The sequence below is a fragment of the Accipiter gentilis genome, chromosome 23 (assembly GCF_929443795.1).
Source record: "Accipiter gentilis chromosome 23, bAccGen1.1, whole genome shotgun sequence".
Lineage (NCBI taxonomy): Eukaryota > Metazoa > Chordata > Aves > Accipitriformes > Accipitridae > Astur > Astur gentilis.
The window spans coordinates 14,497,357-14,509,663 of NC_064902.1; the positions used below are offsets into that span (position 1 = coordinate 14,497,357).

Below are 12,307 nucleotides of genomic sequence, written 5' to 3' on the forward strand. Positions count from 1 at the left end.
CCCTGCCTGAGACAGGGACAAACCCTGGCCACTGGCGTCAGCACACAGGGGGATGCTGAAAATGTGATATCCTGAGGTTTATAACATTTTGCATAAGATTATCAAACAGTTCTCTTTGTTTGTCCTCAACTCTATGGATCCATGATGTTGGATGGAGGGCTTTAAAAATCTGCAGTGAACTAAAGGAGTTACGAGGCAGGAAACTAAAGTACTACTAAAGTACTACTACTGGTAAAGTACTACCAGGCAGGAAACACAGGAAAATGGGTAGAACCAACAAATAATTCAAAACTAAAGCAACCACTGCATTTCAAAGCCAGTGCTGAATCTACTCCTCACCAGTTCACACTTTTTGTGCCAAAAGCATCCCACACAACTGAACTCCCCAACTCAGCAGGGCAAGGGTAGGATTTCACTTTGTTTGCAAAGGCCCTGAACCTGGCTTGCAGGGAGGACTGCTTTGGGACATGCCTGACTTGAGAGGGCTTGCTAGCGTGTCATCTGCAACAACATGCAAAAGCTATACTCTTGGGAATTAATCTAACTGCCCTTAAACAAGAGATTGTGTTTTCTAATACCAACCACCAGACTATTTAGTGTTTTCTTGCATTATCCTTGTACTGAATTACTTGCAGCGAATTTGAAGGCAAGGGTAATTAATCCAAGATGTATGTATGTTTATACAGTGTCTGAGCTCTGGCTGGTGCTGACAGGTTTACGAGAAGTAAATTATTACTTGTTATAAAAGGATTTATTTTACTTTTTAAGGAGCCAGTCTGGAGGTTTAATCTGATTATTTTTCCCCAGTGCAAGACTACACAGACTATATTTTGCTTTTTTGCTTGCATGTTCACTGCTTCTGCTAGTAGGACAAGCACTGAAGCTCCATCATAGTTTCACTAAGGGTGCATCAAAATCAAATAGCACTGGGTAGGACAGAGAAAGCGAAGGGAAGAGACCTCAACATTCAGGAGCACAGACACATGATAAATATGGGAATAGCTTTCAGATACTAAGAAATCATCAGGAGAAAATATGATATATATTTTTTAGTAGGAATACTGTCAGGACCAGCTTCATCAGTTACACAAGTCTTACCTAATTCCATAGTGGGTGCTGAATACGCCATGAAGCCAGCGGAAAGAAATTGCATTGGTCATGCTGCATGAATTAAAAATGTTATTATAAAGAGGATCAAATTAAGGCTGCAAGTGCATTTCCTAATTTATTTTCTACCATTCTTTTAATGTGGATGCTTATTATAGTAATAATTAAAAAAGCTATGCAAATTCAGGGTGAAAGAAAGCGTATGATGAGCTATATGTATGCACAGCAGGCAGTATTACAATTAACTTGATCACAGACAAGTCTCTTGCACATAGGTGCCATCAATTCTGATGCTCACAAAATAAAAAGGTATATAAAGAAATGGGATAAACTATGGTGTATACCAGCTTGAAAATGTGCTTCATGTGACCTTGGATGCTTTTTATTTTGTCCATTGACCTTCAGAAAGAGGCTAAACAGACCTCTGCTGTTTACTTTCCTCTGAAGCTGATTAGTTATGTGTGGACATATAAATATCAGAAGGCTAACACAATGTAGCTCTTCAGAGACTTAACAATATTTACTGGTAACACATTTTTTCATATAAATAACCAGATTTATATCCACAGGCACAAATGAGAGAAAATTATCAACAAACATTAAAAGCTAATACAAGAGCTGACTAATGCCAAAAGCAGGCAATTGTCAGGTGGCTGGCTGTTGTGCAAGAGAGTGGGAAAGAAAAGTAAGTGTATTCCCCTGGAATTAGACTTTCACTTTCTTCCTCTGACCCTACTTGACAATGCTTTTTATTAGTATATTGTTTTTTCATTTTTACAGCACTTTTAAAATTTCATTTTTACCTCTGTACCACCAGTAGTATCTTCAGCACCCAACTGGCAAATGAAATATGTCATCAGAAATCTTAATTTTCTGGGGTACTAACCAAATATGGTTTTCTCACTGATCAGAACCATTTCCCTGTACCAATTCCACCAGTAGCTAAAGTATATCCATTGAGCAGTGAAACGTGCTCTTGTGCTGTTTGAGACCATGAGAAATATAATATGGTAAGAGTGGTAAATGAAAAATCAGTATCAATTATCTTTTGAGAAAAGGGATACAGCAATTTTTGTGCCTGTAGAAAAAAATAAAAATGAAGAGAAATGGCTTCATATGAAATCTCCAGATAAACTGATGAAAAGTGGCAAATCCACCTCCTGTGCTTGTTTTTAATTTGTTCATTTTGGATGGATGCAGGATGTAATCTTAGTCTGCATAAAAATATGGGAGCTGTATTACAGAGAACACCTTTTACGAGAGGCTGGGTGCTGTAATAAGTGCCACGAGATTTCCAACTGGCCTCCCTCATGAGAATAAATTCAGAAAAAGCACTGAATGGGTTGTTCTGGGATCGGCTGTTGCGCCCGCCATGCAACAGCGATGAACAGACTATATGGGAGTGTGGTGAGAACCATCTGGATAAGCGAGAGGACCCTTTGGCACATGAGCAAACAAACCCAAATCACACAGTAAATTGCCTCAGCCAATTCTGGGCTTCTAAGTGAAATTTTGTATTTTGAGTACAAGTTGATTCTGCCGTTTTATTGTTGAAACAAAAGAAGAATTAAATAAAAATATTTACACTGACAACATGCAGCAGCGTCACTAAGCCAACATCCCTATTCCCCTCGACTCACGTTTGCACAGGGCTATTTTCTTCCAAGACTAGCTTTCCAGCAATGTCAAACCTTAAGGGTGGATGGCTCCAAGCCACACAGCCCGTCGCCTACCCCGGGCATCTGCCAAACCTCCCTTGTACACACAAACGGCTAACAGGTTTTGTACAAAGAATACAAGCAAAAATCTGAATAAAGCACATTTAACAACATACAGATAGGCATCTCCAAAGCTCACACGTATAAGCCATTAATGAGATGTTTCACTTTTCTGAAATTCCTCATCTTTAATGCTCTTGGGCACTGAAGATCAAGCAGATCAATACTACTGCCGCCATTTCACAGACGGTGGCATTATGGCTTTATTCAGCTTCTACCAAAAGGTGTGAAGACCCGCGTGCTTCTTCTCTTGTGCTCACCAGTTTGAAGAATATTTCTTTAATGACTTAATTCTGTCAAGAAACCAGAGGGATCGTAGGTCCTAAATCTCATTCTAACCAAGAGTCAGATCAAGATGCGGATTAGATCCAACCGAGGTCAAAGAAAACCTCCTTCTCCCGCTCCTGGGGGAGCTTTTAAACACCCTCACGGACACTGAGGAAAGAGAAGCAGCGATCAGCACGTGGGGTCACTGCTGTGAAAGAAGAAAAACGACAAAAAAAGCAGCAGTGACGGCCTCCTGCCCGCTGTCCCCATCCACTCCCGGCCAGCCCAGGCCCCGGCTGATGAGGGGCAAGGGCCCTCACGATCGCCCACGGTCGACCTTCACCTCTCCCCAACACCAGCACAGGCCTCTTTGCTCCAAAGGTGTGCAACTACCACGCAGGGACCCCTCCCCGAATCTCCGTGACTGCCGTTCCACGGTTTCAGCCCGTTCTGAAGCGCAGGCCCTCAGCGCCTTTCCCACCAGCTGAACCACCCGCACAACCCATCTCCCCGCCGTCCCCTCACCCCGTCCCGGGATACCCGTCCCCTCACCCCGTCCCGGGATACCCGTCCCCTCCTGGGGCTCCTACGGTTCCGCACCCGTACTGCTGGCGGACGCCCGGTGCCGGTGCTCCCCCCCCAACAGACCGCACCGCGCGCGCCGCCGCCCCTCTCGCGCCCAGCTCCCCCGCTCAGCGCCGCGCCTCGCAGTGACGCGCGCGCCTCCCCGCTCGACGCCTGCGCGGCTCATTGGCCCCGCGCCCGCTCCCGCGCCTGCGCAGCCGGAGCCACTCCCGTTCCTCCTTCTCCCCCCCCCCCCCCCCGCCCCTCCCCTCCTTCTCCTCCTCCCCACCCCGCCCCCCCCTCCCCTCCGGCGCGGCTCGTGTGACCGGAGCGGCGGGAGTCAGTCAGCGCCCGCCGAGGGAGGCCCCGAGCCCGCCACCGCCACAGCCGGCTGCGGAGGGAGGGTGAGGGGCGGGGGGGGGAGGCTGCTGAGGCGGCGGCCTCCTCCTCGGTCGCCGGCACCATGAGCATCGAGATCCCGCCGGGCCTCACCGAGCTGCTGCAGGGCTACACGGTGGAGGTGCTGCGGCACCGGCCGTCCGACCTGCTGGGCTTCGCCGCCGACTACTTCGCCCGCCTGCGGGATGCCCGCGACCAGGAGGCGGCCGGCGGCGGCCGCAGGGTGGTCAGCTTCGACGGGGAGCCCATGCAGACCGAGTCCAACGGCGAAGAGGAGCCCGACCGCGGCGACGAGGACTCCGACTCCGACTTCGAGCGTAAGTACCGCCGGCGGGGGGGGAGGAGGCTGTGAGGGGCTGCCCGTAGCGGTGAGGGACGGCGGCGGGGGGCTACCCGCGGCGGCGAGGAAGGGCCGGGAGCTGGCGGGGTCCTGCCCCCCGAGGTGGGGGGGCGGGGGGGGGGAGGCAGCCCGGAAGGCCGGGCGGGCGCCTCCGCCGCCCCGACCTCGGTGCCGCTGCCCCGGCGGCTGCTGGTGGGGGCTGCGGGGCGAGAGCGGGCGGGATGGATTGAATGAGGGAGAGAGGCTCCGGCCGCGTCCTCTGGCAGCGCGGCGGTACCGTGGCGGGTCGTGCTGGGCGCCTTCGGCGGGGTCCTTCCCTCGGCGGCTCTCGGCAGGGTGTCAGCCGTGCCGTGGGGAAGCTGTAGGCTCGCGGGAGAAACTGTCCTCCCGGGGGGAAAGGCTTGCTCGCCCTGCCGTTGGGCCCGTAGGCTCCAGTAAGAGGCTCTTTGCCCGGGTGGGGTGTCAAAAAGCAGATGTACAGAGCCGCCGTGTAACGGCCAAAATTGCGCCTGGGGTCTGACCGGAGTTATCGGAGTGAATCGAGCGTACTGCCAAGCATGTGATATGGAAGATCATGTGTTATTGTGCAATCTCTGCTGTACTTATCTTTACGTTTCTGTCTCTAAATCGTTGTGGACAAATGTTTTTTTCACCGAAGCTGGGGATGCTTATCGCCACTGTTGCGTGTTTAAAGTGGTTATTATAAAGCACTGAAGGAACTTTTTAATATGTTGCTAAATAGCAAAAATTCAAAACCGCCTGTATACTCCTGTCTACACTGACACTCTCTAAGATAGACTTACCTGACCTGGACAATGAAATACCACTTGTGATACTTCCATTTTTATTCTGTCAAAACGAATTGTGTGCGTTGCGCAATGCACAGTGTTTATAATTTGAACTGTAATTGAGCTTCAATGCAGAAAGTTATTTCAAATGTTTGTGAACGGTACTTCTTGGCACACCCAGAATTTTGGACCGTAAATTGCCGAATGCTCTCTCCTTATTAGAAGGTGACTTAAGGGGAGAGGAAAAAGCGAGAAAAGGTGTTCTTTCCCTAAACTTTCAGTGCCCTCATTTGGAGGCCTTGTGCCCTTGACCTATAACGTGAGTAAAGGCTGCTGACTTTTATTGACAAAGGATTCCCTTTTAGACCAATTACTGTATGTCACCTTGTGGATGTACTGTGTTCTTACGTCTGTTCTCTAGTTAACAATTTTAAAGAAACAGCAAAAAATCAACTTGTGGAACAAATCATTGTTTTGATTAAGGAACCATTGAGAGACCCGCTATTTTTGCAGCCCTTTTAGGCTGGGAGCTTTACAAAGTAAAACACAGTTTCTGCTTTTGAAAATACATGAGCTCAACTGGACACGAAATATGTGAGAGGACAAGAATGAAATGTACAGTCCGAATGAATGAAAAAGCAGTTTGCAGTTACTGTCTAGATTTGAATGGTTATTTTTTCTAATGAGAGAGATGTTCTGTTTAGGGCATGAGGAAGAAAAGATGAAAATTGAAGGGTAAGGAGGTAGATGCTGGTAGTCACTGGATTGAAGTTAAGGGGATGTGCAAGTGTGAGCACAGATTTATGATAATAATTGCAGGTGATTTTGTTTGTCTTGCAACCCAAGTCAGCAATATTTTCAAGCATCTCTAAATATACAAGAAGTTATAGTTTCGTGTAAAATGTATTGTTTTTTTTTTAAAGTTCTAGATTGGAAAATTGCACTAAATAGTTGGATGTAACTTTTTAAAATGTGCAATATCTCAGTATATAGTGTTTTCCTTAAAAAACCCAACCAAACTAACAAAAAACATAAAAAAAATCCCACTCTGCCAGAGCTTTTAATGTCATTGAAAGCAACTTTTCTCTTTCTTGATCAGTTTATTTTGTTTCAGGGTTTTAAAGACCTTCTCCAGGGAAGTAAGTGTAAAGTTTTCCTGGTGAACATTGGCAACTGAAGCTGACAGGATGCTCTGAAGTTAAATATTTTCAGATAATAATCTAAAAACTTGATGGTGGCAAACAATTTTTCAAATATAGCTTTATGTTGTGAGGCTGTCCAAAGCAGAAGAGTGGTTCCTTTGCTTTAAGTTCCTGCTTATCATCCTTCTACCTTAGTCAGAGAGAGAATTAAATTAACAAGGCTGGTCAGAGTCACTTGTAGTCAGAGCCCTTTATGCAAGTGACACTGTCAGTAATGCTGTCTTGCTTCTTAACTGAAAATGCGTGCTATTCCCTCCTTGCAGTTTCAAAGACCTGGGGGAGGAAGAGTGCTGCCTTCTATTTAACAGCAGGCAAGGGTCTCCCTATAGGGTCAGGGCAATGATTCTTACGATGTTTAACAGTGTGGGTGACAGTCAACCATGGCGATGTGTTTTTTAGCTTTCTGTTATAACCGTTGTCATAGAAGGCTTTATTAACGAGAAAAGTTAAGTCCGAGGTTTTGATATCTCTGTCTTTTGAGAATTTTATAGATAGGAAAAATACTTCTGCCTTGTCATAGAAGACCAGATCGTCTGTGCTTATAGACTGCTCAGCATTTAAAGAACAATTAAAGATAGAGAAAACACACAAAATGAAAGAGTCTCAGATAATCTCATTGAATGGGCCCTAGTACTGTGTACTAAGATTGCATTTATTCATCTTGGACAATTTAGGAAAGACTTTGATTAATTTCACTATGTTTTCCTGGGTTAACATCTTGTTATCTTTGAGGTTGTAAAGACAGGTCCAATGGATGTTTAAAAATGTTTCCATGTCTGTTTTAAAGTATAAAGATGAAATTGAGCAGTGGTAGTTTTTTAAAGTATTATGTTAAAAAAATATAAAGCTAGTTTAAGTAATTAACCTCGTTGTATATGTTGGGCGTATGAAAGATGTCTGCACAAATAATGTGGTTGTGGTCACGTTTCTGCTTGTGGCACAGTATTAAATTGGTGTATCTCACTAGGCTGTATCTGCATGCTATGGGTTAGAGAACATTTCAGGTAAGTTATCTGTTTTTTTGTATGCTTTGAGTGCATATGGTAATAGAAGGGAGAAGTAACTTAAAATCAGAATGAACTCTTGGCCTTTGGTGTAAACCACGTGGCAAATGTCTTTGTGTAGTCATAGTGACACCAGTGGTTCCTTTTCTGCCATAATGGCACTCCATCAATGTGGTAAAAGTCACTGAAACTAACTAGGCTACAAAAAAGACTTCTATGCTCTTGTGACATTTAAGAAATTCCTTCCAGGTTTATGTTTATTCTCTGAACCCCCTGGGGTTTCATCCCTCATTTTAATTGTTTTTGTATATGTGATCAAAGGACATCAGGATGTGGTTGTTCAGCAGAGTGTGGAGTGTAAGGAATGTTTGGAAAGAAAATGATGATAGTAGGGGGGGAAAGCTGCAGAAACATTCATCCAGCGGGCTGTGGCAGAGAATATATACATACAAAGTTTTCCTCAGAGCCTATATTTGATTGGTATAACTGGAAAATTGACAAGTTGATAGAGTTGGGAAAAGATGCAAAGTGACAATTTAAAAAATCAGGCTGAGGATGTAAGCAAGGATGGATATGTATTCTTAAAATATGTCCTTGACTATGGCAGTTGTAATTTTAACAAGAAAGCTCAGAATGGATGTGTTAAGGCTGTGAAATTAAAGCCACAGAAATCACAGAATCATAGAATCATTTAGGTTGGAAAAGACCTTTAAGATCATCGAGTCCAATGATCAACCATGCCCAGTAAACCGTGTCCTGAAGTGCCTTCTCTACACGCTTTTTGAATACCTCCAGGGATGGTGACTCAACCACTTCCCTGGGCAGCCTGTTCCAATACCTGACAACCCTTTCAGTAAAGAAATTTTTCCTAATATCCAATCTAAACCTCCTCTGCCACAACTTGAGGCCATTTCGTCTCGTCCTGTCTCCAGCCTCCTCACTACAATGTTCTCTCCGTTGTTTGAGACCAAGTCATGACTTTGGGAAACCTTCTTTTGTGAGTAGCATATGTGAAGGAAGACTGGCACCTTTCCTTCCCTGTCAGTTGAGGCAATTGCACAAAGGTGCAAGGTGCTGCACTGTTAACTTTCCATTTTATGTCTCCTTGTTTGTAACAGTAATCAGTTACTTAAAAAACCACACTTGTTTATTCTTGGAGATGTTAAGTATAACTTAACAGTGAAACTAAAACATTTTTGGGGTTATTTACTAACTTGAGCAACTCTGATATCTTAACTAATGACAGGTATTTTAATGCAAATCACATTTTTCCTTCCTAGGGTTTCAGCTTGATATTGAAGGAAAGATTGTGTGCTTTTCAGCTGCTCCCTGAGCAAAAGAGAACACTTCTTAATATGTTGCTTGTGAAATAATCCTCTTCAGTATGCTCTATTGTTATGAAGGAAGATGGTGCACATGAATCTAGATTAACAGGTGAAAAGATCCTGTTTAGTTCTGCACTGAGCTTCTCAATTAAAATTCAAGGATTTGTTAAATGTCATCTTTAAAACATCAATAGGATATCTGAGCAGAAGGGAGTAGGGAAATGCGCTTTACATCGTTAGATCTTGGACACGATACTGAATTAGAGTTCAGTCCATCTTTGAAATATTTTTAATTGTTAACAGAATCTTTTTAATTGTTAACAGAAGTGCTTAATATTAAATTAAAACTGTTTCAGAATACTTACTCCTGTCCTTATTCTTAAGCATCATTTGCTTATGCTTTCTTGTTCTGTACTTGGCTGATATGTCCTGTGGAATTCTTCAGAAATAACTGTGTTACATCAGTCACAAAGAATTTATGCTCTGCCTACATCAATTTACAGGTCAGGCATAACTCCTTGCTGTTTTCCTGAAATAATTCAAGGGAATTTATTGAATGATGGAAGTCAGATGATGTTGAGACTTTTGAAGGATAGAATAAGGAGAAGAGTGGTCCTTCTGAAGAATGCTGTTCAAGTTTTCAGATGTAATTCAGATTCATGGGTTCTTGTAAGTGTTCTGGTGAGATACTGTCACCTTTAAAATGAAAGTACTTTTAACTTCTTAGTAGTTCTTTCACCTACCTACTTCCTCCATACATGTTAAGCTACTGGGAATAAAGCACAGTAGCTCTCTCCTCACTCTGTTGTTTTTTTATTTTGTCCTTAACATTAAAAGAACCTGTCTTTGCAGAACATCTGGTTTACAGTAGTATCACATTGTATGATGCAAATTCAGTCCAAAGATTAGCTACTCTATTTAAAATCTAGGTAGCACAGTGGGCACTTTCATAATCTGATAATTAGTAGTGTTACATCTTTTTTTTTTTTTTTTTTTTTCCCTTTGAAATTTGACTGACTCATGTGGCTTAATAGTAATTATAACTAAGGTGTTTTGTACCTTACTTAAGTAGTCTCTAGATTTTTAGGGAGGGGGGGGAGGAAGAAGCTCTAGATTATGATCTAACTGTATAAAGCCTTTGAGTTTTGTATACAAAGAAAGGAATACACATGCTTCCTTTATAATATGTTTTAAAAAGGTGTATGTGTAAGCAAACCTAGCAACCTGAAGGTGTTGAAGCTTTAGAGTTTTATTTATTCTTGATCTCCATCAATAACATTAAATCAATTATAAAGCAAAGTATTAAGTGATGCATCCATGTTTTAAGAGGAATATATTTCTAAATTTAATTTTCTAATTTTAATAGGTCTTGGCAGCATAGGGTCTTGAACATGTTTAACATAAAAAATACCAAGTGAAAGACTACTATTGTGCAGCTACTGTACTTGCATGTCTTTGCTTTTGCAGAGACAGTTCTCACTGACTTAAATCTGAAGGATTAAATAGAGTAACTGCTGTTAGTACTAATGGAACTTCACTCACTATATTTATCTTGTTTACACAGGGGAACTTTGAAGATAGTTTCTAAGTATTAAGGAAGACTGATTTCATTTCTCTTTAGTTACTTGGATAAAATATCTAAAGCTTTTTTCTGGAATTCTTTTTGCTTCTCTATTTGCTTATCACAAAAGACTTGTGTTTCAGCTTTCTTAAGATTGTACTTACTCTGTTACAAGATTAGACTAGGACTTTTAAGTGATGTGGTTCTAAGGAAGTCACCATTTGTATCTCAGTGGAGCCTGAAGGAAGGTTTCATCAGTAATCTTCAGTACAAATGAAAATTTAAGTAAAATAAAGGTGTAGTACATTGTTCTTACCTGAGGTAGTAAAAGAACTGAAACTATGAAGTGAAGGGATAAAAACTGGTATCTGGCTGAGAAACAGAGAATTGTAGATGAGTTGACTGAAATGTGCAGATATCACTGACTATTGCTAAATGTGTATTGGTTTACATCAGGAAGGAGGAACTTCTGTGTTAATTTTAAAAGATAAGTTTCTTGCAATTCTGACATAGTATACTTAGAGTTATTTGTAACGTCCTGACATCAGCACTGTTATTATTACTATAGCATCTATTAGACAGTCCTTACAATCTCTCGAGAAAGATATCCTCTTATTCCAGTTTGCTCTTAGTGGCTTGACATAATCATTCTGGTTTCCTTAAGTGATCTGTACATCCTAAAATGTGAGGAAGTAAGCACTACCTTGTTTTTTTTTGTTTTAAATTTCTTTTAAATTCATATTTGTGGTCTATTGCATGCTAGTAACTTTTCACTTCACTGTTAAGCTTGATATTTCCTGAAAGAGCTTTTGATACTAGCTATAACTGTACAGATAAATTAAATTCTAGACTCAGTTTCTGCTTTTTTACTATCCTGCTGTTACTTTGGGCAAATAGGAACTGCATTACTCTGTGTACTAGCCTCTAAAAAAGAGTGTAACTAACTATAAAGGAAGTGGATAACTAGCTTTTGTAAATGATTGCTGAATTATTAAAAGCTTGTGTTTCCATGTTGAAAAAGTTTATTGTAAGAAAAATTGTATGAAACTTCCAAAATTGGATTCTTCTAGCTGGTTCTAAAATTAAGGTAAAGGAAATTATTGTATCGCAATACTAGATATTGTACTGAACGCTAGCTTCTTTTTAACTGTGCTGTTTTTTTTTCGTTTAATAAACTAGTATTAGAGTGCTGAGACAATTCTGTCAGTGTTGCAGAGTGCCATCTTTCCCCTTTTGCTAATACTGAAGTTTAGTTGTACCCTCTTACCTAAAATAGAAGAATGGAGATCTTGGGAAAGAGGAGACTACAACGGAGAACAAGCTCGCTTCAAATTATTCACCAGTCAGTCATTAAAAAGCATTAATGTTTAACAAAGAGCATTTGCTCATTATTCAAATGAAGACTGGAAGTGTAGCCAAGATGAGCTATGAATGTTTCTCACTGGCTTTAGTAACGTTTTCAACTTCATGAATGATCATTCATAATTTTTTGTGAAAGAAGAGGGAGACAATGACAAATGTAACTCTAACAAACGTGTACTGGCTCCTCTTTTAGAGGGATGTTATTCTTGCCTTTGTAATGGTCCTTTAGATTCCTTTAGATATGCTACTGCATTTGCATCTTTGTGTTTCATGCCTGGCTTTGCATCAGTACTTCTTTGGTATGTAACAATTGTTTGGTGTTTTTTGATACGTCAAGATTCTTTGATTTAAGGTTTAATTTTTTTCCTGAGGTACCATCAGTTCCACAGCAAATGATGTGTACTCTTCTCCACTCTGCATTTTTAGTATCTTTATGCATCTCTGTAATATGAAACAGACAAGGTAAATCATAAATCATAAGAACATTTGTTAGAAAAGTAACTAGTGGGGAATCTGAGAAATCTTGAGTGTGGATGAACCACTGGTGTATAAAGGCCTTGCACCAAGATACTAATTCTACTAAAGGGTGTGTGTTTTTGAGATCCTTTAC

At 41.7% G+C, this 12,307-nt stretch overlaps 1 protein-coding gene across 1 annotated transcript in view; it reads left to right on the plus strand.

Annotated features, from left to right (window-relative positions):
* The first annotated feature begins 4,017 nt into the window (after window positions 1-4,017).
* Window positions 4,018-12,307, plus strand: part of PRKAR2A (protein kinase cAMP-dependent type II regulatory subunit alpha) — a 66,316-nt gene continuing 58,026 nt past the window's right edge. Inside the window, exon 1 of the mRNA XM_049826480.1 lies at window positions 4,018-4,432. Within this exon, the coding sequence (XP_049682437.1) occupies window positions 4,180-4,432 (253 nt within the window). The 5' untranslated portion in view covers window positions 4,018-4,179. The remainder of the gene's footprint in view (window positions 4,433-12,307) is intronic.